This window comes from Anolis sagrei, chromosome 2 (assembly GCF_037176765.1).
Source record: "Anolis sagrei isolate rAnoSag1 chromosome 2, rAnoSag1.mat, whole genome shotgun sequence".
Taxonomy (NCBI): domain Eukaryota; kingdom Metazoa; phylum Chordata; class Lepidosauria; order Squamata; family Dactyloidae; genus Anolis; species Anolis sagrei.
This window is the reverse complement of record NC_090022.1, coordinates 98,004,974-98,029,900: the sequence shown is the minus strand read 5'-3', so window position 1 is coordinate 98,029,900 and position 24,927 is coordinate 98,004,974. Positions and strand designations below refer to the sequence as shown.

At 38.1% G+C, this 24,927-nt stretch overlaps 1 protein-coding gene across 5 annotated transcripts in view; it reads left to right on the top strand.

The window, feature by feature from the left end:
• PPP2R2B (protein phosphatase 2 regulatory subunit Bbeta) overlaps window positions 1-24,927 on the top strand; it is a 313,461-nt gene that overhangs the window by 262,859 nt on the left and 25,675 nt on the right. For all 5 annotated transcript variants that reach the window (XM_060765140.2, XM_060765141.2, XM_060765138.2 and 2 more), the window contains one exon: window positions 8,146-8,323. In XM_060765140.2, coding sequence (XP_060621123.2) covers window positions 8,146-8,323 — 178 coding nt within the window. The remainder of the gene's footprint in view (window positions 1-8,145; window positions 8,324-24,927) is intronic.

Below are 24,927 nucleotides of genomic sequence, written 5' to 3'. Positions count from 1 at the left end.
AGTGCATTGTAGAAATCCAGACTTGAGATTACCAGTGAATGCACCACCGTCATTAGGACTTCTAATTCTAGAAAGAAGAAAAGCTAGTAGTAAGCACTTCTGACCATCACATCTACCTGGGCTGACATTGAAAAAGATGGATCCAGGGGTTCTCCCAAGCTGTGAATACAGTCTTTCAAGGGGAAAGTAACCCCATCCAGAACTGGTCGAAATACTTCCATTCCCAGATTAGGACCCTTAATAACAAGCACCTCTGTTTTGTCTGGATTCAATTTTAATTTGTCTTTATTCATCCAGCTCATTACCTCCTCCAGACATTCATTCAGAGGAGACACTGTCCTTAGCTACAGTGGTTTTTGAAGTCATGGAGAAATATATCTGGGTGTCATCAGCATACTGATAGCATCCCACCCCATGCCTCTGATTGATCTCTCCCACCTGTTTCATGTAAATGTTAGAAAGCTTTGGGGATAGAATGACACCCCCCCCCCCCCCATTGCAGAAAGTAAATGGTGTTGAATGCTGCTAATATACATAGCCCCCCAAATGAAGAAAGGTGATAAAATAGCAGCAGTTACTGGACTGAATCTTGCTATCACTGTCTTTCTTTAACTTTATATTTGTTTGTTCATTTAAATATTTATTTTGTTATTTTTATGTGCTGTGAAGTTGTCTTTGACTTATGGTAACCTATTGAATGAGAGGCCCTCAAGATCCCTGCTCCTCAAACACCTGCTCAGGTGTTGCAGACCTGGGGCTATGGCTTCCTTTATTGAGTTAATAATGGATCTGCAATGAGATCTTCCGGTTTTATCATTTTATCATGGAATTTCAGGGCAGTGTGCAATAAAATCAGTTAAACATATTTAAAATTATTTAAAACACTAAACAAAATGCAGTGCAAAAGAGAGTTCATGCTGCATTGCATTTGGATAGAGATAAATCTTCATTGAACAAAAGGGAAAAAACAAAAGCAGCCTATGAATTAGAACCATGCAATTATCCTCTGCAAGCCATTTGCACACACAAAAAAACATCCTTTGTCTTTATATTGTGTTATTTTTGTCACCTTGGAGAAGGAAGACAATATATCTATGCACACACTCACACACATTTAAACATGAAAAGTGATTGACATTTTGCCCCTCCTGAAAACACAAATTAATATAATTTGTTAGTTGGTTTATTTTACTTGACAGCTTATGTAGATTCTAGATTTGGCTTGTTACACTGAATTACCCTTTAATAATGGGCATATAGAATACCAGTTAGAGCCCCTAGGTTACTCTGGTAATTGAATGAGGAATGTATTTAAGGAGTTGTCTGTATTGGTTAAGATTGTCATGACAGTACTAGTAACTGATGGTTGGCTTAAGTAGACTAATGATAAAAGCTGTATGCTAAGAAATTTTTAACAGATATGCCATAAACACCCATTTGAGTTGTGACTTTCACTGGAGAGATGGAAATACTATGGATCGCAAAGCTGCTTCATATGCTTTCTCCACTAAAAAAAAGTAAATGAGTGAAAGGGGGCTGAAAGATCTGAGTGCATTGAACAGAAAACATTGCACCTTCCAACATTTTGCAGGCAAAAACTAGGACACATGTGGCAATGCAATATCAATGTGGGGTCAGCATCACAAGTTGACCCACAAGTTATTTTTAAGGGAGAACACACAAGTTAGTAGGGGTTGCATCCGTTTCCTTTTTCCAGAGCCAACTGGAAGGAAAAAGCAGTATTTTACTTTTGCTCTTTGAACTCAGTTTATACAAATCAAGCAACCTGAGGGAAAGAGAGGGAATGGAAGGAGGAGAGTTCAACTGGAACATTTTTAAAGTATCTGAAAATGGAGGTTTCAGAGGATTAATTGAGGCAGTCCCTACGTCAAGCAAAATAATATTTCATGATGGGCATGACATTTCTTGCAAGAGATCTTGCTATCTGACTATTTCTACTGTGACTTCCAAATGAACAAACAAACAACATGAATTTCAAGATACTACATTATATGATTGGAGCAGCAAGACTACTTTATGCTCAAAAATGGAAAAATAAACAACTATCCTCAAAAGAAAATTGGATTATAAATATTTTAGAAATGGCAGAAATGGACAGACTGTCTTGTTTTATAAAGCAAACGTTACAATGACGCACCAGTAGCTTTTGACAAAGGGCCTGAGCCTGCATCCAGGCTCCTCAACTAAGTTTTGCAGGTAAATGGGGGCAGGAGGCTGGGGGCTGGCAGTCTTTTCTAATGATTCACAACATAGGATGTCAGGTTTGCTTATTATGGTTCCTAGAGAGAGTTAAGGCTTGATTTGCGCTCAACCTTACTGTCTTTTTGGTAGCCAAAGATATCTATAGACCTCTCATCCAACACATTACCAATGAGTTGACTCCCATCCTGCTAGCTTCCTTCATTGTCCAACTTTTACAACAATACTTAGGAGCTTATCTTGTTTATTCTAAGTTGCAATGTTCTTCTGATTGCTCAACTACAGTATCGGTTTTGATGGATGACTGAACCATAGTATAGAAAATATTATTATCCATTTCAAGTTATGTAGTTAATCTGTAATGATTCTACAAATAGTGTAATATCATCTGCATATCTTAACTTCCTGGTGTTCATTCCTCCAGTTTTCATGCTTCTCTCCTCCTACTTGAATCCAGATTTTCTACAGAATATGTTCTGTGGGCCTCTGTTATATGTTGTCTAAATCTGGTAACAGGAATTTGTATGTATGAACAAGCGTAAATATGATAACTAAAAGTATAGAGAGTTGAATTCTATCATTGTAGATTACTGTGTTTAACTCTTATGTGTTACAATGGCATATAAAACTTACCCATCCAAATCATATTCTCACCCATCCAAATCTAAGAAGTATTTGGGGGTGGCATGATCAGAGACTGAGGTGTCTTCTCTTATTTATGGGGTTCACATCTAGGTTGATTACATATTTCCATCCAATGAAAAAACTGCCAGGATAATTTTTTTTGTCCTCAGCTAAATGGGCAAGATTTGTAAATAGTCAATTTGCTCAAGGTCACCTGTCATTCAGCTGGAAATGAACTGACAGGCCACCAATCAGATACACATCTTTAAGTGGTCACCATTATTTTGGCTACCTGCCAACAGGTGATTAAATCATGTATGACTCAACATGACTCAAAAAAATTGTGCCACTTAATTATACTTTTTCATGGTCTCTACCCCCCCCCCCCCTTTCATTTCCTTGCTTTGCATTTATATTTACTGTTGATTCCTAGTAAGTGACTAAAAATCACAACTGGCATATGCTATGAAGACACTAGTCACAGGATAATTAATTACCATTCGGTCTCCCAATATTTGTATTCTGCTTTTTGGCCTTACTTTTTGGAAGACATATACAAAATCTCACATCTAGTCCTTAGTAAGAGGAATAAATATATTGGTGGAAAAAATTACTAAAAGTTCTTGCAAAAATCCATGTACTTCATATTACACACACACACACACTATTTTTGTTAAAATGTACTTGAATTTCAAATGACTTTAACAGAAACAAACATGAGATAAAAGACATTTAAGACTAGAAAAACTAGGAAACTAAAATGTGATTTTTTATCTGTTTCTTAGCACTTTTATTTTTTGTTGTTATGATTAATCAAGAAACTAATCCTTACATTTACAGAGTATCCATTGTTTTATCAATTAAATACTTGCTTTAACATTTGAAAAGGATCTGCCTGGGAGAAGGCCCTGTATATTACATAGATCATATGTGTGCACATGATTACATCACCTTGTGCATCTTTGTATGTTCAATATACAAATATCCCACAGTTTGCAGAAGAAGATATTTTCTATCACAACTAGTGTTTATCTCCATTTATATCACTTTTTATTGGACAAGATGACTTACAAACAAAAACCCTCCCCATAAGAATTGTAGTATACTCTACCTGCAGCAGCGTAACCCAGCAGCAGTAGCCAAAAGGTGACCAAAAGAACAAAAACACACAGATCAGTTTTTCACTTCCTCTGGAGGCTTTTTCTTGTAACAAAAAATAACACTATTGCAGTATTTACAAAATAAGGTTTCATCCAACACAAATAAAGTTCATTAAACTTAACTAGACATAAATGCAATGCCATATCTTCACATAGTTAATTCAAGGATTTATCTTTCTTCTATCTTCTTTCGTTTATGATTTCATCTACAAACAATCCATACATCACCAGCTTAACTGACCACAGCAACTCCTTCATTCTTTGCTCTTAGCTCTCAGCTTCTCTGCTCACACATTGGGCTTCTCTCACACACAGGCCTCAGCTTCTCTCACCTAGCAGGCTCGGCTCTTCTCACACAAGGGCCAACAACGCCACAGGCATACCTGCTCATAACAACCTGCTGGTTTTGCTGAATTGTTGCACCATTTTAATTCTTTCAGAGCATGTACATTCTTTTTGTAATGGAAAACATGCAAATATGAGTACTGGGGAGGAAAGAACAAATTACTAGCAATTAGTTGATTGCAGCGAGCCACTGGCTGACCTTGGGTCATACTCAGCCTGGCAATGGCAATGGCAATGGCAAACCCCTATGAACAAGTCATGTCCAGAAAACCATGTGGTAGGTTCACCTTAGGGTAGCCTTAAGTAAGAAATGACTTAAAGGCACACACACACAAAATTTGGTAACAAATTTCTTCTGATCTCTGTGCTTTTACTACATAACTTCACAGAGCTGAGTGAAATCTTACATCTCATTATTTATTTATTTATTTATTTATGTCCCGCTTTTCTCCCATGGGTAGGACTAATTATGTTTGTTTCTTTGTTTTCAGCAGAATCTTGTATGGCTGTTGAACCTTTTACCTTTGGAAAACCTTCATGTTTCTGACAGACTGAATAACGCTTGGTCCCTGTAGTCTCTGGCCAAAATGCTAGGCCATGTCCCTAGGTGACTGTGCCAAGTCCTTCAACAGCAAATGAAGCATCATTGAATATGTCAGGATGAATTAGAAAGCAGGCTCATCACATTAATCTCAGACTCTGAACTGGCAGATCTTATGTTCTAGTGTCACTTGGTCCTGGCTGTCATAGACCAGTCCCCACCTCCATAGCCATGGGAAATCTCCCTGGGTAGTATACAGACACAGTAATGAGGTCGCTGGAGGAAATACTTTGCAGGCTTTGGCCACCATTGGCTGACACCTTTCTGTTATATTAAGTGGCCTTGTGGTGTTACGTACCTGAAGCAATTATTTACACTGCGGTTCATGTCTACGGGCATTGGACTGTGAACATATCTCTTCATTGATTGATATCTTACTATATTATGTTTAAGAAGGGGAAACATGCCATGTTTTTTAGTATGTTGCCCACCTCTCCCCAGTTCTGCTCCCCTTCTTTTATTTTGTTAGATGAATTGAAGCCTGGTGATAGGCAGATAGAATCCGTACTTAAATTAGATTCCTCCAAAATCTTCTAATAATATTTAGAAATATTCTCTGATCCAAAATTAATTTGCACGGGTAAAGGTCTGTAGCCTTTTCTGTTTCTTTCAGGGATTTTGTGTTTGCACTAACCTTTCCTTACGCAGAAGGCCCTCAGTACCTGCTGGAATTTGGTTCCAAGACCAACATGGATACCAAAATCCACCAATGGTTAAGCATAATGGCATAGTAAAGTGGTAATCACAGTTTGCTTTTTGGATTTTTAAGGAAATATTTTCATGCCATAGATTGTGGAATTCATAGATGCAGAATCCATAGATGTAGAGGGCTGGCTATACTTAGAAGTAGTTTGAAAATCACCATTAGTAGTTTGAAAATCACAAAGTAATCCCTGCAATGATGTAGCACTTTGGATAACTCATTTCCAACTGGTAGACAAGGTAGATGGAAGTTCTTGGTGACAAGATCACAAACAAACATGTTGATGCTTTGTGTTGCCATTCAAAAGGATCTTGATTTATAAGACTGAGAAAATCAGTGCCCAAGAACTTTGAAAGTTCCAGAGTAATTGCACTGAGGGCTGTGTGTATCAGTGATCTGATCCAGTATGATGTTTGAGTAAGCATAATACAATAAAACTGTAATAAATTAAGAAGTAAAAACTTCACAAACAGAAATAAACAAAATCAATTAAAAAAACGAGTTAACCTAGTTATTCCAAAGTCCAAAGGCAGACAATTTAGTATTGATTCTTAGATAATATTCTTTTTTATAATAAAAACAATACACAACAGCCATTTATAGAAAAAAATACAATTGAAGAGAATAATGGATTGGAATGAATATTGTCACTAAAATATGGTTTGCAAAAATGATAAGAAAAACCTTTCAAGAAGGCAATATCAGACTATTGTTTTAGTCAAGGCTAACGTAAGAACTTAACTTCATCATGACTTCTTTGTACCACATTCCACCAAAGTCACAGACAAACAATATTTTTCTTAGGTTCTTGTGGGTTTTTTCGGGCTATAGGGCCATGTTCTAGAGGCATTTCTCCTGACTTTTTGCCTGCATCTATAGCAAGCATCCTCAGAGGTTGTGAGGTCTGTTGGAATTAGGACAATGGGTTTATATATCTGTGGAATGGCTGGGGTGGGGCAAAGAGCTCTTCTCTGCTGGAGCTAGGTGTGAATGTTTCAGCTGATCACCTTCATTAGCATTTGAAGGCCTGGCTGAGCCTGGGGGAAAAATTGTTGAGAGGTGTTAAGATGTGCCTGGTTGTTTCCTCTCTGCTGTTTTGCTGTTGTAATTTTAGAATTTTTTAATACTGTTAGCCAGATTTTGTTCATTTTCATGGTCTCTTCCTTTCTGTTGAAATTGTCCACATGCTTGTGGATTTCAATGGCTTCTCTGTGTAGTCTGACATGGTGGTTGTTGGTGTGGTCCAGCATTTCTGTGTTCTCAAATAATATGTGTGTCCAGGCTGGTTCATCAAGTGCTCTGCTATGGCTGACTTCTCTGGTTGAAGTAGTCTGCAGTGCCTTTCATGTTCTCTCATTCGTGTTTGGGCAATGCTGCGTTTGGTGGTCCCTATGTAGACTTGTCCACAGCTGCATGGTATGCGGTAGACTCCTGCAGAGGTGAGAGGATCCCTCTTGTCTTTTGCTGAACGTAGCATTTGTTGGATTTTCTTGGTGGGTTTGTAGATTGTTTGTATGTTGTGTTTCCTCATCAGCTTCCCTATGCGGTCAGTGGTTCCCTGGATGTATGGCAGGAACACTTTTCCTCTGGGTGGATCTTCATCTTTTTAATATTTAATATTTTTCTTTTAAAAAAAACCATGGATGTTTAATGATTTTTTTTAAAAAAAATATGGATTTTGTTAACTGCATTGAACTTTTAAGGAATGTCAAGATACAAAATAAAATAAAATAAATGTAAGAGATCTTCACATCACTATTACAATGCTAAAAGCAATTTTTCCGGCTTTCCTGCTGTTCTGCTTTTATTTTGTCTCCATGCTAGAAAATCCTTCTGGTAATGCCATATGTCCACCAGTAATACATGATTTTATACTTTGTGATTTCCTTTCATACTGAAGACAAATCAGTTGTCTAAATATTATGCACAAACTTTTGTAATACACTCTCGACATTGTGATTGATTTAGCTGATTGTAAAACTATATTTGGGAAGGAAAGGGTATGCATCTGGAAGCCCAAAGGGAGACTTGTTCAAAAGTGTCCACTCACTGTCTCTACACCAATCCTCTTGTGAAATAGCCTTCTTATTTCAGAATTGAGAACACAAATAAGTGTAATGTGCAGAAGAGACTCAGCCGAAATGAAAATTAATGGGAGATAAGGCTGAGGGTGTCTGGGCTTTATACATTACTTGATAAATGACTTTTATTCTTTGCATGTTTAGGAATAGAGCAAAAATTCAAGTGCAAGAGCTGAGTTATTTTGTGCCATTTACTATGATGATTATGAGAAAGACTAAATGCAATAAGACCTTTTAGTAAATGAACCTAAACAGCACATCACCCCTTTAAAATGGAATCTGAGAGCTGTACCTGGAGTTTAGAAGTCAAATATTGCAGTTCAATAAATTGGGTGATATCTTTTTATATGATGGATTTTATAGTAGGTTGTGTCTTGATTGACTAAGTGCTTTTCTTTTTGTCTTTTCTAGGTACCTGTGCTAAGGCCCATGGATTTAATGGTGGAGGCAACTCCCAGGAGAGTATTTGCAAATGCACACACATATCACATCAACTCCATATCTGTGAATAGTGACTATGAGACCTACATGTCAGCAGATGATTTGAGGATAAACTTATGGAACTTTGAAATAACCAATCAAAGTTTTAGTATCCTTTGCTTTGTGAATCTTGATGGAGTTATCATCCAATCAGAAGAGGCCTCTCTTGAGAAGAACAAGCTTGCTGAACCTCAAGTTTGCACCTCATGAATGGTTGGTTTGTTGTGTTCTAAAGCATATGTTTACATTTGTGCTTGTCCTGGTCCTACATCCACCTTTAGCCTGCAGACAAATGCTTATTCATAAGTGAGTCTTATCCTGTGAATGTCTGATTTTTCTTGACATGATTCTTCCTAGTTTATGATTTATTTCTTCTCTTTACTGGCTAGGAAGTAGTCCTCGGAAGCCAAGCACATTTGTACTATTAAAAGTTTGAAACAAGAAATGCAAGAACTTGAGAATAAGGGGCATTTTAATAGACTCTCTTACCTAGATAGAGGGAGTCAGTAGTGTTTTTGCTTTATATTTCAAAACACTACTGACTCAGTCTATCTAAATAATTCAGAAAGTTGAAGAGACTATGAAATGGGTAAAATATTAATCACCCTGATGGAAGAATGCTGACATCTTGACAAGTGTTTTCTCACAAAATTGTGCTGGTGGTTAAAAAATAGCCACATCATAAAATTGTCTTTGGATTGGCCATGTACTATTCATTTCAGGTATGACTGGAATTTTATGAAAGCATAGCTCAGTTATTTAAAACATAAACTCTTCTACACAGTGCTCCAAACCAAGATCCTGCTAGGGTGATGATAGGCAAAGATTACGCTTCCATTTTTGTGTATTACTTATAGCAGGAGAGCTTCTTCTTCTCACACAGTCTGGTACACTGCTGAATATGAGAATGAGACAGTGTGATGACATCTGGATGAGAAAGAATAACACTGTTAGTTCTGTCCAGCTGGGTCCTATTGTTGTGAAATGCAGTGTGAAACATTGTGTACTCTTGTGTGCAGCTATACAAGAATTCAGATCTGTTGAGTGAACCTTTCATGATTCTACCAACTGTACTTGAAAATACCACATAACTGTAGGATGGCTATTGTCATACAAATGTGAAAGTGGGAAATGTGGTGAAATGCTGGGAAAGGGGCAGTTGTTATTGAGTTGTACCCACATAGTATATGGAAAGGATTTCCTTCTTAGTTTGGCCTTCCCTTTGGCAGCAGCTCTGGAAAAGTTGTGTGTGAAATTCTACTGAAAAGAAACAGTTCTCTATAATTCATGAGCATACCAAATCTCCTCATGTACCATAGAGCTCTGTCAGTGTATATAGGCCAATGATATCCTCTCATCTAGAAGTGTTTGACACTTGTTTTTTGTTTAAAGCAGGGGGGGAAAGTTTCAAAAGTGATAATGAGGCAATACTCCATTTTCAAATGGCTGCTAATGCTATGTTGGAGTAAATGTTGCAAGGAAACAGCTTATGTAACATTTCAAGTTAATACTCCATGTCAAAGTGTATTTTTAATTAAACCTTTCTTTAAATATGTCTGCCCTTCCCTGCCCTGCATCACAAGGTCTCAGTTTGGCATGCAAATAAAATAAAAGGATCCGGGGGGGGGGGGGGGGAGTATTTAGTCAGATAGCACTTGTACAAATTCTCCCACTTTTTTAGTTCTCCCACTTAAAAAGATGAGAGAGGCCTGTAATTGACATCATAGGTAGACCTCAAATATGAAAGACAACATGAGAAAACACATCCAGAAAATAACATTGTCTGATTTTTAATGAATTTATTTGCAAATTATGGTGGAAAATAAGTATTTGGTCCATAACGGAAGTTCATCTCAATACTTTGTTATATATCCTTTATTGGCAATGACAGAGGTCAAGCATTTTCTGTAAGTCTTCACAAGCTTGGTACACACTGTTGCTGGTATGTTGACCCATTCCTCCATGCAGATCTCCTCAAGAGTTTTGGGGCTGTTGTGGGTAACACAGACTTTCAACTCCATCCAAAGGTTTTCTATAGGGTTGAGATCTGGAGACTGGCTAGGCCACTCCAGGACCTTGAAATGCTTCTGATGAAGCCACTCCTTCCTTGGTTGCCCTGGCAGTGTGCTTGGGATCATTGTCATGCTGAAAGACGCAGCCACATTTCATCTTCAGTGCCCTTGCTGATGGCAGGAGGTTTGCCCTCAAAATCTCACAATACATGGCGCCATTCATTATTTCATGTATACGGATCAGTCACCGTGATCCCTTTGCAGAGAAACAGCCCCAAAGCATGATATTGCCACCCCCATGCTTCACAGTAGGTATGGTGTTCTTTGGATGCAACTCAGCATTCTTTCTCCTACAAACACAATGAGTTGTGTTTCTGCCAAACAGATCTACTTTGGTTTCATCTGACCATATGACATTCTCCCAATACTCTTCTGGATCATCCAATGCTCTCTAGCAAACCTCAGTTGACCCCGAACAAGTACTGGCTTAAGCAGGGAGACACATCTGGCACTGCAGGATCTGAGTCCCTGGCGGCATAGTGTGTTACTCATGGTAGCCTTGGTTACGTTAGTCCCAGCTCTCTGCAGGTCATTCACTAGCTTTCCCCGTGTGGTTCTGGGATTTTTGCTCACTGTTCTTGTGATCATTTTGACCCCACAGGTGAGATCTTGTGGAGCCCCAGATTGAGGGAGATTATCAGTGGTCTTGTATCTCTTCCATTTTCTAATTATTGATCCCACAGTTGATTTCTTCACACCAAGCTGCTTGCCTATTGCAGATTCAGTCTTCCCAGTCTGATACAGGGCAACAATTTTGTTTCTGGTGTCCTTCATGATCGTGGAGTTTGAAGTGTGACTGCTTGAGGTTGTGGACAGGTGTCTTTTATATTGAGAACAAGTTCAAATAGGTGTCATTACTACAGGTAATGAGTGGAGGACAGAGAAACCTCTTAAGGAAGAAGTTACAGGTCTCTGAGACCTAGAAATCTTGCTTGTTTGTAGGTGACCAAATACTTATTTTCCACCATAATTTGCAAATAAATTCGTTAAAAATCAGACAATGTGATTTTCTGGATATGCTTTCTCATGTTGTCTCTCATGTCAGTTACAGGTGCTCTCATCTTTTTAAGTGGGAGAACTTGTACAATTGGTATCTGACTAAATACTCCCCCCCCCCCCCCCCATAACTGTATCTTGCTTTGCTCATTCAATAATGCTGTAGTTTAAATTTGCCCTGTTCCTGACACTCCATTGCTTTCAACAAAAAATGTAATGTGTTATGCCTCTGCAGTTTAGCCTGCAGTCCTGGTAATGTTTCGTTGAAGCATGTCTTGCTGAAGTCTGCTGATTATTTTGTTTTGTACCAACAGAGCAGTGCAGGATGGTTGAAGGAGAAAGAAAGAAGGACAAAAGGTATAGAACAATGACACATGCTTTGTGGAAGAAAGAAAAAAGAGTGGGAAGCAGGGGAGGAAAGAGAAGGAAAGAGTGAGGTTGAGAGACTGAATCCTGGTGCAAAAACATGGGGAAAGCAACACAACACACAAAAGGGAGAAAGAATCCTTTGGAAAGGACATTCTTCCATGATCTCCATGGCAGAAAAGGGTATTTTATGGCTAAGGATTTATCTGCCAAAACCCTTTGGCTACAGTCGCTATCGTGTATTTATAATAAGGTTTAAAATTGTAACTGAAGACAAGCGATTTTAGAGGCTTTTGTATTCTCTTATTTTGTGCCATTTAAATGGCCCTCCTTTTTAAATTGATTTTTTTCTGGACACTTGGGTGCCATTTTTACTGATCAGTCAGGCCTCTACTTCCTTAGACAGAAACCTGATGACAATTTAGTTTAACTGGATGTTCATGCAAGATGATACATTCCAGCTTGGTTGACAAGTCGTTGGATTTTGCTTGCAGGAACAATATTGCAGAGAGTGGGGGCTGGAATAGCAAGGTGTAATTTAAAAGACAGGTGCCATTGGGGAGCATGAGTGGAAGAAATATTAATAGCTGCCTTTCATTATATGCTACAGATGTGTGACAGGCTGCTGAAGCAGGCATACAAATGAGATTATGCCAATCACTTAAAAAGCCACAACAGGAATAATAATAGGACCAATGACAATTTTCTTAAAACAGGTATGCCAAGAACATCACCAGAATGCCTCATGCTGGTCTTAGACAGTATTCCACTCAAATAAATTGAAAAATGAAGGATTTTCTATGGTCCACTGAAGATGTAAAAACACAAAAACAAAAAACTCCCAGACCTAGTGGTTTTCATGCATGTTTGTCTGATCTTAAAGATGTCTATGCATTCCCTCCCCTTTAATTTACTCCTCTCCTGACCAGTGGGATGACTGTTTATTTAGCTGGTACATCATCGGTTCTCATCAAAAGGCAAGATACACTTTCACTACAAGCCACCAAGAAGGCTCTCTCCCAGGCCAAATACATATGCCTCTGTTGGTAATGGGATCAAGAAAAATCCCATGCCTGAGGATCAGAAAACTCGGGCAGGCTTATAAGGGAAAATATAATCTTTCAAATACTCTGGAGCTAAGTTATATGATCATTTACCAGTAGTTTGAATTATACCTAAACATGAACTGGTGTTTAGGGAATTTGTTTCAAAAAGGGAGCTATATTTTCCCTGTCACTGGCAAATGAGACCTGATTTTGCTAGAATCTGAATACATGTTGATTGTAGAAAGTGTGTTGCTCAGTGAAACAGGCATATGATTTTGCCATGTCATGTTGGACTCTGCAGACCTGAAGCAGTGTGGGTGCCTCTATGTAATTCTTGGGATTATTGGCAAGTCATTTTCAGTGTCAAACTTCTGGTTGAAGCTCACACGCTTGCTTTTCTTTCTTGTACTGTCTGTTGTGCAAAGTGTATTGCAACCACTTCAGGCTTTATTGCAGGCACCATTGAACTAGAAAAAGAATACTCAGCAATGCTAAAAAGAGATGAAGAGATATCCTAAAGATAATAGCCAGTATAGTATACTGGTCTGATAGTTGGACAAAGACTCCAGGAGACCAAAGTACAAATCCCTGCACAGACATGGAAACCCATCAGGTGACCCTGAGCCAGTCATGCTTTCCCAGATTCTGAGAAAGCAGAACTGGCAAAACTTATTTGCATATATCTTACCAAGAAAAACCTCTGATAATAAGTTTTAATCAATGTATTGTCAAAGGCTTTCATGGCCAGAATCACTGGGTTGTTGTGTTTTCCAGGCTGTATGGCCATGTTCCAGAAGCATTCTCTCCTGACATTTCATCTGCATCTATGGTTGTGAGGTCTGTTAGAAACTAGGAAAATGGGGTTTATATATCAGTGGAATGTCTAGGATGGGAGGAAGAACTCTTGTCTCTTTGAGGTAGGTGTGGATAAATTAAAAAAAACACTCAAAAAACAGGGGAATTCCAGACAAGAAACAATCAGGACCAACTAATCATCTCCCAACATTGGATTTCCACTGGCAGTATGAAGCCAGACCTTAAAAATTGTTAGGACATTAACTGCTATTCAAGGTGGCCAACTGCTATATTCACACCTACCTCAAACAGACAAGAGTTCTTTCTCCCACCCTGGACATTCCACTGATATATAAACCCCATTTTCCTAGTTCCCTGCAGACCTCACAACCTCTGAGGATGCCTGCCATAGATGTGGGCAAAATGTCAGGAGAGAATGCTTCTGGAACATGGCCATACAGCCCAGAAAACACACAACAACACAGTTTTAGTCAACTTGAAAGCACATAACAACAACAAATTAAGATAAAACTGAGGCACTGTGGTACCATGGTTTCAATATTGGACAAGGACTCCAGGAGACAAGGTTTTGATCCCATCTCATCCATAGAAACACACTGCCTCAGAAGATAGCAGTGGCAAACCTTCTCTGGATAAATCGTGCCAAGAAAACCCTAGGATGAAGTTGCTGCAACTCAGAATGCACTTGAAGGCATTTAACAACAGCCACAAAAGGGACATAACATACAGACAACAGTGACCAAAGGGTCCAAGTTTGTGTATGAATCATTCTGTAACTTTTTGCTTGTAATTTGCTACTTTTTATAGAGCACCTCTCCACATTTGTGGTTTAACCTTTGTGGATTTGATTATTCATATATTTGATTAATATACTTTGTGCTGGTCATGAACCGTAATGAAGTGGTGGTGTTGTTGTTGTTGATTATGATGGTGGTGGTGGTGATGATGATTCATATGTTTTATCTAGAAATCTTGATGGCCCCCAGTGCAACTCTATGGTTAGATTGCACTGGGGCCTAGAGATCCCTCAGAACATTTATCTAGGTATTTGTTTGTCCTCCAGTGCAATTCTCTTGTCAGCCTCTGGTGGAAGTGGACCATAGTTGTAGTGGACTTAGAGATTTCAAAGATGTGTTTTCTTCTATGATGATGATGATGATGATGATGATGTTCTAATTTGTGGTTTTTCCACTTTTGTGTGGGTCCTGTGCCCCTAACTCTCATTAAAGTGGAAGAATTAGTACTTTGTTGGTCATTTTATCACATTTGCTTTAGTAAGTGTATTTTTCAGAGCAAAGGCTATGAGGAAACTATGGATTTTGCAGTTTAGCAACAGCTTATAGTAGTTTTGCTTGGGTGCTATGATCTATATTTCAGAGAAAGGAACTGGCAAAACTATATTTGAGATTTCTTTCCCGAAGAAAATGTTATGAAATTCAGGGGGCTGCCATAAGTCAACAAGTGAATTGAAGACACAGACACACACACACGGTTTGTGGCAGCCTATCTTGTGCCAATCTGGTAGATTGTGAATCTCAGGGCTTTCTGGTCTGACAGCAAGTCAGGGATGGAATATGTCATCATGTGACAACTTATATCCCTTCATTAAAATATCTGCCTGATTGGAGGGATTTGTTTATGTATGCTTAGTTGAATTTCGTTGAAGAACAGTGAACGGTTACCAAATGGTCAGTGTGGTAGATCCTGTGCATTGGATATGATCTTGCCAAAGTGAGGCACTTTTAATAGCTAGGTATCAAAATATGGTATTTGTATAATTTGTATAAGTGTTGAGGCCCACTTAACTTAAAGACCCAGTTGCTTTAAAAAGTGGATGCATTATACATAGAGCTTCTTCCCTTGCATGTGACCTGTCAATTCCCTTAAGGGTTTGTGCATATATACAAAGTAACAGGTGTCGATATCTGATTTTTGATTACCAAGCCACACATTTCTGCTTAGTTTCAGTGAAATTAGATGAGTTTAAGATTTCAATTTCAGGAGAACAACAAATGTTTTAAGAGTTGTACAGCTTCTACACAAGCATGCCAGTCCAAATGTAGAAAATGCAAAAGGTTCAGTGCAGACACAGGAAAATGGCATATTTGTACGTTCATAGGTGAACATTAAGTGAACCACTAGAGGAGAGAAATGTAAAGTAACAACCTCTCTCCAGTATAGGCAGTTCTGGAAGAGTTACAGCTAAGCAATCTTTTATTCTTTATTAAAATATCCAAATATCTCAGTGGGACAAAAACATTCAGTGGATACATGAGCTCACTATAGAGCAGAGTTTCTTAAACTGTACTTCTCCAGATGTTTTGGATGTCAACTCCCACAATTCCTAGCAGTTGATAAGCTGGCTGGGATTTCTGGGAGCTGAAGTCCAAAACACCAGGAGGAGTACAGTCTGAGAAATACTACCTTAGGATTATCCAAAGCATTAGGTTGCCTTACATTCATTCTAAGCATGTTGCATCCAAGCATATGATGCCTGTTGCAAAGTGTCTACGTTCTTTGATATGACTTGTTCCTGATATTCTTGATAAACCAGTACAAACAGAGAAAGTTTGTTTGGGTCCATAATAATACTGATTTTTTTTCTAATCTAATACACACTTTTTCTTATGTGAACATCTCTAAAAATGGGATGTGTCTTAGAATCATAGATATATCTTATATATATATTGTTGGTGTGGTAACAGCACTGAAAATAGGATGCATCTTACAATTTATTGCATCTTACAATTGAAGAAATACAGTAATAATAATGCCATTTGACATTTCAGAAACAACTTTTAGTTTTAAACTGTAAATCATTCATATCTATTTTAAAGAAGATGTATCTACCTTCCACTTAAACCATTTCCTTCAGCATTGGGTTGTTGTAGGTTTTTCAGCCTGTATGGCCATGTTTTAGAAGCATTCTCTCCTGATGTTTTGCCTGCTTGTCAGGCATCCTCAGAGACCTCACAACCTCTGAGGATGCCTGCCATAGATGCAGGCAAAACGTCAGGAGAGAATGCTTCTAGAACATGGTCATACAGACCAAAAAACCTACAACAACCCAGTGCTTCTGGCCATGAAAGCCTTCGACAATATATTCCTTCAGCATTGTCTCCCTGGATTCTCTGAGGCTTAGCAGACTAAATGACTAGGGAAGTGAAATCACAATGGCTGTGTAGGCAGAATTTAAACACAGCTGTTAGTTCAATCTTCTTTGCATGTATCATGCACACTTGCCATTCTTCCCCTGCATGTTGATTTTGCTCCTGTATATTGGAAACATACTGGATAGCAGACAAGAAATGTGGTCAGATTTAACAAACCTGAGCTTTCATTGATATAAACCTATTTCTTCAGAAAAGGTGAAAAGCTTGTATGCTGATTTCTCATGCTGCTACCTTTCTTCTGAAATCACGGACAACACCATTACATTTACTTCCCCACTCATAGCAGAGATGTGAAGAATGTGATCCATGTATTAAACCTCTCTGCACTTTATAGTTGCTGGCAAGGATCCTATTGAATCACACAATTCATGTGACAAACCTCAGAATAAACAGTTTGACATTTTCACTGCACATATAATGAAAAATCCAGGACATTGCTATGTGAGCAGAAGCTGGATTTTCTGGATGAGTTTGCTGCATTGCCAGTTTTTATTAGGATCTTAGTCCATGCAGGGCAGCCAATACAGAGAGTGTGTTAAATGGTTTCTATTTAATAATAATATTTCAACATCCAAAGCATTTTATACCCAATATTTCACTCTTTCTTTAAAAACATTTTAATATAGAACAGCATTATTATCTCAATCTTTTAGCTAGGGAACTGCGGAACAGTGAATTGCTTAAGGCTATGCTGCAGTCTATGTGCCTCATTGTACTCAATGAGCCATTCAAATCTCCGAGGCATTATATATGAAGAAAACATATATAACATTTCACTATTAACCATAATGCTACCTTGGCTTTCATCATGGCCTAGAGGTCCATTTTCATTATGACAGTCCCCTGACTGTCATAAACTAGATAATAACAGGAAACAGAAACATTCTGGAGCAGATCAAGACCTATCGAATCTAGCATTCTGGTTCCCACGGTGGCTGAGCTGATTTTTATCAGAAGCTTGCAAGTTGCCAATATTCATCCTGGCTAGTCTGCTCAAGTCACCATATTTGCCATCAATTCATCCCATTTCTTTTCAACATTATGTGAGCTTATAAATATCATCATCTTTTATGGGGCCAAACTGCATAATTTGATTATGTCCTACACGAAAAAGTACTTAGTTTTCTCTCCTGAGTGGGCACTCTGTATCCACAGGTTCTGTATCCAAAGATATAACCAACCATCGCTTGAAAATATCCAAAAAGCCAACTTCGATATTGCTGGATGCCAAACAATATGCTAGCTCTTTCTAACATTTGTTTGAGTTGTTCTCTGTTTTACATAAGCAAAATCATTTACTGTGCCATTGAATATAATGGGATTTGAGCATCCATGGGTTTTAGTGTCCTGGAATCAAACCTCACCAGATACCAAGAGCCCACTATATTGAACTTTCCCACATTCATGTTTACTAGATGACTCCAGGTATTTCATGGGAAATAGAAAATATATCTTTATCCACTTATTCTTCACCATAAATCTATTTAAAGCCTCAAGCAGGCCTCCCATTGTTTACACACACAAACAAATTGAAATTAAAATATATTAGTCTTGTGACCTGTCTTTGTTGGGTATTTGAACATCTACATTTACACTGTAGCACTGATGTAGTGTGACACAACTCTAACTGCCACAGCACAGTGTTGTGGAATCCTGAGAGTTGTCGTTTTATTTATTTATTTATTTATTTATTTACTGCACTTGTAGACCGCCATTCTCAGCCCTAGGGCGACTCACGGCGGTGTACAACATATAAAAACAAATTACAATATAGGCAATATCATAAACAACAATAACAACATCACTATCAATAATCCAATTACACTAAATCATTCACGACGTCTCATCATAGAATCACAATCCAATCTCGTTATCCATGTTCCATTCCAATCGTCATTTCCAATTGTTGTAGCACTTAGTCAAACGCCTTCTCAAACAACCACGTCTTTAGTTTTACAAGGTCTTTGGCTCTGCTAAAGAGCTCTGGTGGTTCATTATGTGACACATCCACAGATTTCATAATTTTGGGCCATGGCAGTTAAAGTGGTGTCAAACTGCATTCATTCTATAATGTAGATACATACCCAATCAATTTAAACTGGATCTATACTGCCATATAATCCAGTTTCTGCATCCACATTATCGGATTTGAACTGGAATATATGAGTCTACACAGTTCAAACGACATAATCTAGATTCATTAACTGAATTACATAGCAATGCAGATGGGGCCTTAGACTGCCTTTCCTGCCTCTTTTCTATATCCCTGTTGAATGAGTAAACACAATGGTTCACAATGTAGATGGTGTATAGGCTTTGTAATATTGGCAGTTTTATTTCAGTGCCTCTCTTTATGATCTCTTATATAGTATTTGCCTTTTTTCAAAACTGCTACCTACAACATTTATTTCTCATTAAGCTACCAGACCCCAGATGCCATACTGCCAATTGAGATTCTGCCAAGTTGTTTGACACAATTGACTTTACATTTATCATTCTGTTATCCATTGACCTGTTGAATGATTTGTTTTCTCAAGTAAACCTGGCCAGTGTGGCCACCTCACTGTTCGCTCCTAACTTTGAGTCATTTGTGGACAAGTTTAATAGGACTGTGATGTATCCTCATTGCAGTTATAGCAGTTTCGCTAATTTTAGTGGCATGGCTCTTGAGAACTGTAGTTTCCTAAAGGGCTAAAATGATAGATGAATAGAACCTGGAACTAAAAAGTTTGGGTTGTCTTTGCTTAACAAGGAAGTTTAGTGTTGCTTTTAAAAATGTGCAACAATGTATAACAGTAGCCTAAATCTAATGATTAGTCTCAGTTAGAATAGATTCACTGAATTGGTGACAGCTTGGTATGGCAACATTTATATAAATTGTCTTGATTCAGTCAAGCTACTGTAATTTGAATTGACAATTAAATTCAGGCTTACAAGCGTAACTATTTTAAGGAGATTTGTGTGTGTGTGTGTGTGTGTCTTAGAACCAACAATAAGGTACTTTACTTTTTAGTGGCAACTTTTCAATCTTTGGTTGACATTCCTGAGCAGCTCTAAATAGCTTATCCTCTTACTATACTCTCATTCCCTTTCCAAAAAAGAGTCAAATCATGGAAGAAATAAAAAAATATAGAAACAAGCTTTACAACAAGCTAAAAGCAGCAAGAAAGTTTAATTTGTTAGACAGGACTTGCTTTTACAATGATCATGTTGTTCCTTCTTTTGCAATAGTATTTTGATATACAACACTATATCAAATATATATCTATGGAGATTCTGATTATATATATGCATCAGAATTTCCAGCAATTTATCTGAAACAGATGGTAAACCAAATGGCCTGTAATTTACTAGATTCAATTTTTTGAAAATGGCGTTACATTGGCTGGTTTCCAGTCCTCAAGCACCAAAGCCAATCTTAGAAACAATTTACAGAGTTTTCAAAGTAATTTAACTTATATAAGAACTTCCATGTGGGTACCATTCAGATGCAATGATTTGTTAATTCTTAATTTATCAATTAAGAAATCGGGTCTATGATGTGTAAAGTCACTTGTTCATTTGGTCTTCCACAGGGGACATGCCCAAGTGAATTGGAAACCTTATCTCTCTGAAACAGAGTTTTCATTTGTGGGAAGATGAAAAGGGAATTAGAGTCAACAATTCAATTCCCCCATCATATAACATTAAGAAAAGTATGTTTCACACAGCTACATTTCATCAGTAATCCCTCCAGGAATGGGATGCTCCCACCTTCCCATTCGCTCTTGTTAACAGCAGGAACTTAATTTGTTTTCCTTATGGGGCAAAGAAAACCTCTGTGCTTTATTCTCCCACCCCACCGCCTTTGTCCAAAGTGAGGTCTCACAAAGCCAAGAGAATCGCCGCATGCTGGGTTTGCCATAGTGTGAAATCTAAAACTGCTTGACACCACTGGCTGCCATCTGAAAGCATGACCGGCAGAGCCAATCATCAAAAGATCATCTGCTCTATTCAGAGCTTTTGCTCTAAATGGTAAGGCTAGCTGAAAAATCATACAATGCCTATGCTGTCCTGAATCTTATCATTATTCCTTGAATTTTGATCACCAGGAATTAATATCTGAAAACAAAAACCTCAGTTGTCCATGGCCCAAAGTGATTAATACTAGAAGTTCCTTATGCCATGTAGCTTTGACTATTTTTAGTGGTTCAATTTTGACTGAGAGAGGAGAAACAAAATCATAATGTTTTATCTTGTCTGAAACTAAGTATATAATGTAATTTAAAAGCAGAATTTTATCTCCATATACTATATTATTTTATCTGCTCACCTAAGATCAGTGAAGTAGCATAGAGTATCATTTAATTAATTAGTGTAGACACCAAAATTTCTGTGAGACGTCGTTTAAAGAAAATTCTAGCTGGATTTCTTCTTCAAGTATATGTATTTCTACTTGAAACAATATGTTCTGAAAACACTATGTTGCATTATGAATATACTACTGTGTTATTGTCTCTTGATTTTTATCTTGAATCTCAGAATACCCAAAACGTATTTCCATAAAACCTGAGTCTTACCACAAGTCTCTTTTGAAAAGAATCACTGTGTAACATTTTAGCAATTTGGCTCCATGTCTTTCATTACCCTGCTTTTTACATTTTTGTTCTTTATGTGCACTGTCCTCTTGAGATGTACAGATTCAGTCAAAATAATGCTGCTAGAAATGCTCACAGCCAGCCAATTTTGCTGGAGTCACAAACATGGAAGGGTAGGAGGAACCCCTTAGATATCTCTGTGGAACTGTGAACTTCAGATGTCTCCGGAGTAACTGGGAATGGTATGATTTCTTGAAATGTCCTTCTTCCTGACTGAAAAAACAAGGCTTCATTTATAAACAGTAAAGCACATCCTTCAACTCACCTGTCACCTTATGGTAGCCCCTTATATTTCTTAGGGTTTCCTTAACCAAGACGTAATCAGAGGTGGTTTGCCAATTTCTTTCTGTTCCTGACATTCCCTGGTGGTCTCTTGTCCAAGCACTATCCAGGCCTCATCCTGCTTAGCTGTAAAAAATTTCACCCTTATGCAACAGTAAAATAGGCAGCACTTTTTTTCGGTCTGTAGCAGCAATAGCAAAAAAGGGGGATTTTGCACAAAAATGTTTAATGCAGAAAACATTGCACCAAACATTGGGTTGGGTTGTGTAAAAACTTCCCGAATTTTAGCAATAAAACATCCTGAAATTTTAAAAAATCATATCAAACTCCCAGGATCTTGGGATTTTATTTATATTCCCAATCTAAATTAATCTAATGTAATCTAAATGAAATAAAGAACTACATCATATGATGGTTATTAATACAAAGTCTGTCACGGCCTCCACGGTTTCTCCCTCTATTTTCCAGTTGTCAATCATTTTTGTTGCCATAATCTTGGTTTTTTTGACGTTTAGCTGCAACCCAGCTTTTGCACTTTCTTCTTTCACCTTGACTAGAAGGCTCCTCAGCTCCTCCTCGCTTTCGGCCATCAGAGTGGTGTCATCTGCATATCTGAGGTTGTTAATGTTTCTTCCAGCAATTTTCACCCCAGCTTTGCATTCATCCAGCCCCGCACATCGCATGATGTGTTCTGCATACAAGTTAAAAAGGTTGGGTGAGAGTATGCAGCCTTGCCGGACGCCTTTCCCAATCTTGAACCAGTCTGTTGTTCCGTGGTCAATTCTGACTGTTGCTAGATTACTGCAGATGCAGACTGTGGCCAGGAAATCAGAAGACGCTTACTTCTTGGGAGGAGAGCAATGTCCAATCTCGATAAAATAGTAAAGAGTAGAGACATCAGACTGGCAACCAAGATCCGCCTAGTCAAAGCCATGGTATTCCCTGTAGTAACCCTGGTGTCTTCCTTTCAAATATTGAACTTTCAAAATAAGACAAAATTGGGTTTATTCAGGGTGTAAACATGAAACAGCTAAACATCAAAAAAGCCAAGATTATGACAACAAGAATGATTGACAACTGGGAAATAGAGGGAGAAAATGTGGAGGCCGTGACAGACTTTGTATTTCTAGGTGCAAAGATTACTGCAGATGCAGACTGTGGCCAGGAAATCAGAAGACGCTTACTTCTTGGGAGGAGAGCAATGTCCAATCTCAATAAAATAGTAAAGAGTAGAGACATCAGACTGGCAACAAAGATCCGCCTAGTCAAAGCCATGGTATTCCCTGTAGTAACCTACGGATGTGAGAGCTGGACCTTAGGGAAGGCTGAGTGAAGGAAGATAGATGCTTTTGAGCTGTGGCGTTGGAGGAAAGTTCTGAGACTGCCTTGGACTGCGAGAAGATCCAACCAGTCCATCCTCCAAGAAATGATGCCCGACTGCTCACTGGAGGGAAGGATACTAGAGACAAAGTTGAAGTATTTGGCCACATCATGAGGAGACAGCAAAGCCTAGAGAAGACAATGATGCTGGGGAAAGTGGAAGGTAAAAGGAAGAGGGGCCGACCAAGGGCAAGATGGATGGATGGCATCCTTGAAGTGACTGGCTTGACCTTGAAGGAGCTGGGGGTGGTGACAGCCGACAAGGAGCTCTGGCGTGGGCTGGTCCATGAGGTCACGAAGAGTCGGAGATGACTGAACGAACGAACAACAACAAACAGGGTGTAAAGGTGGCTTCTAGAGCTTAAATGTTATTAATTTTTTAAAATAAATTGTAACCTTTATTTGTTGCATTTTCAGAGATAATTTGCTCTTATTTGTTGGGTGACACATTATATGACTGCTTACATTATATGTTTCTTTTGAAAATGCTTACAAGAGTTTTAAAAGACCCAAGATATGGTGGGAAAAACTGAACATGGCATCAAAGAATTTTTTTTTAACTCTATTTAAAGAATTTGTTTATTTATTTCCTGCTTCTTGGTGGGGAGTTGGACTGGATGGCCCGCAAGGTATCTTCCAACTTTAGGATTCTATGATTCCATGATTTACTTCATTTCTATGCCGCCTTTCTCGACCCCAGAAGGAACTCAAGGCAGCTTACAAAGCCAGTAAAAATTCAATGCCACACCAGTAAACAATAAAACACTTCTCAAAATATAAAACAATCTAAACATATAGCAATTAAAATACATATCTGTCAATCAATGCAACAGGTAAACACTCCTCATTACATAGGAGAAGGTAACAATTTTATAGTCAAATTTGTTGTTTTCAAAAAGGTGCTTTCCACTACTTTTCTCAAAGTGATACCTCAGATTTAAGATTATTGTCTTTAACACATTAGCATACTGCCTTTACCAGCAAATGATCTTCTTTTGAGGATAGAAGAGACTATTGAAAAGGAGGTCTTAAACAGTCCCGTTTAAACTAAAGCTCTCTCAAGACAGGAAGCTTGTTGCAGGGAAGGAACAATTAGATCTGTGTTGTTGTAACTCAACTTCATTTCAGCTACCAGCATGCAGGGACATTTTGATCATAGAAAAGCCATGATGCATCCATATCCCATCTTCTCATTATTTGACTTGGGCCCAAGGAATACTTACAAACAGGAAGGATTTATTTATTGTCCTCTCAAAGCCAAGCATGTTTTTTGATCATCTGTCAAGTTTGAAACCCTTTTGAGAACTGAATAGAGCATCAAAATCAGACATTTCAAGTGTATTTCTGTCCCAAAAGATCTGTCAAGCACAAAATATTATTCAGGAGTGTGTTTTTCAATAGACATGTCCCATCAAATTCTGATTTTAACAGATTTATGCAGCCTCTAGGAATAAGCGCAGCACAACGTGCCTGACACACAGTGATAAGTTATTGTTATTTCTATTGATACCCTTAACTAGTTTGCCATTTACTAAATCCAAAATCTTCTGTACAACAATAGCTTTTAAGGGATCAGTCAAATGCCCAAATAGTGAGTGACCCTTTTGTTCTCCAGAACTCTTAATAAGGCTAGACGATGGTGGAAAGATATGCCAAGAAGAGTGAGGGACAATATTGAAAGCACAAAGGTTGAAATAGATCTGGAGTCCATTTTAAAGCTTTTTCAATATGTGAAAAGAAAGGCTGTTTTGATTTCTTCAAGAACATGTAGAGGGGATAAAAATGTGTGTTGGCAGGGGAGGGGGGGGGGACTACAGATCTGTCCACTTTGCTTTTCATGTTGAGTAGAAAAGTCCAAAAGGGAAATCTAAGAAAACTTTGATTTTAGACTTTCACTTAATTGTGTGTGTATAGTACTTCAGAAGGTGATATTTTCTATTTTCAA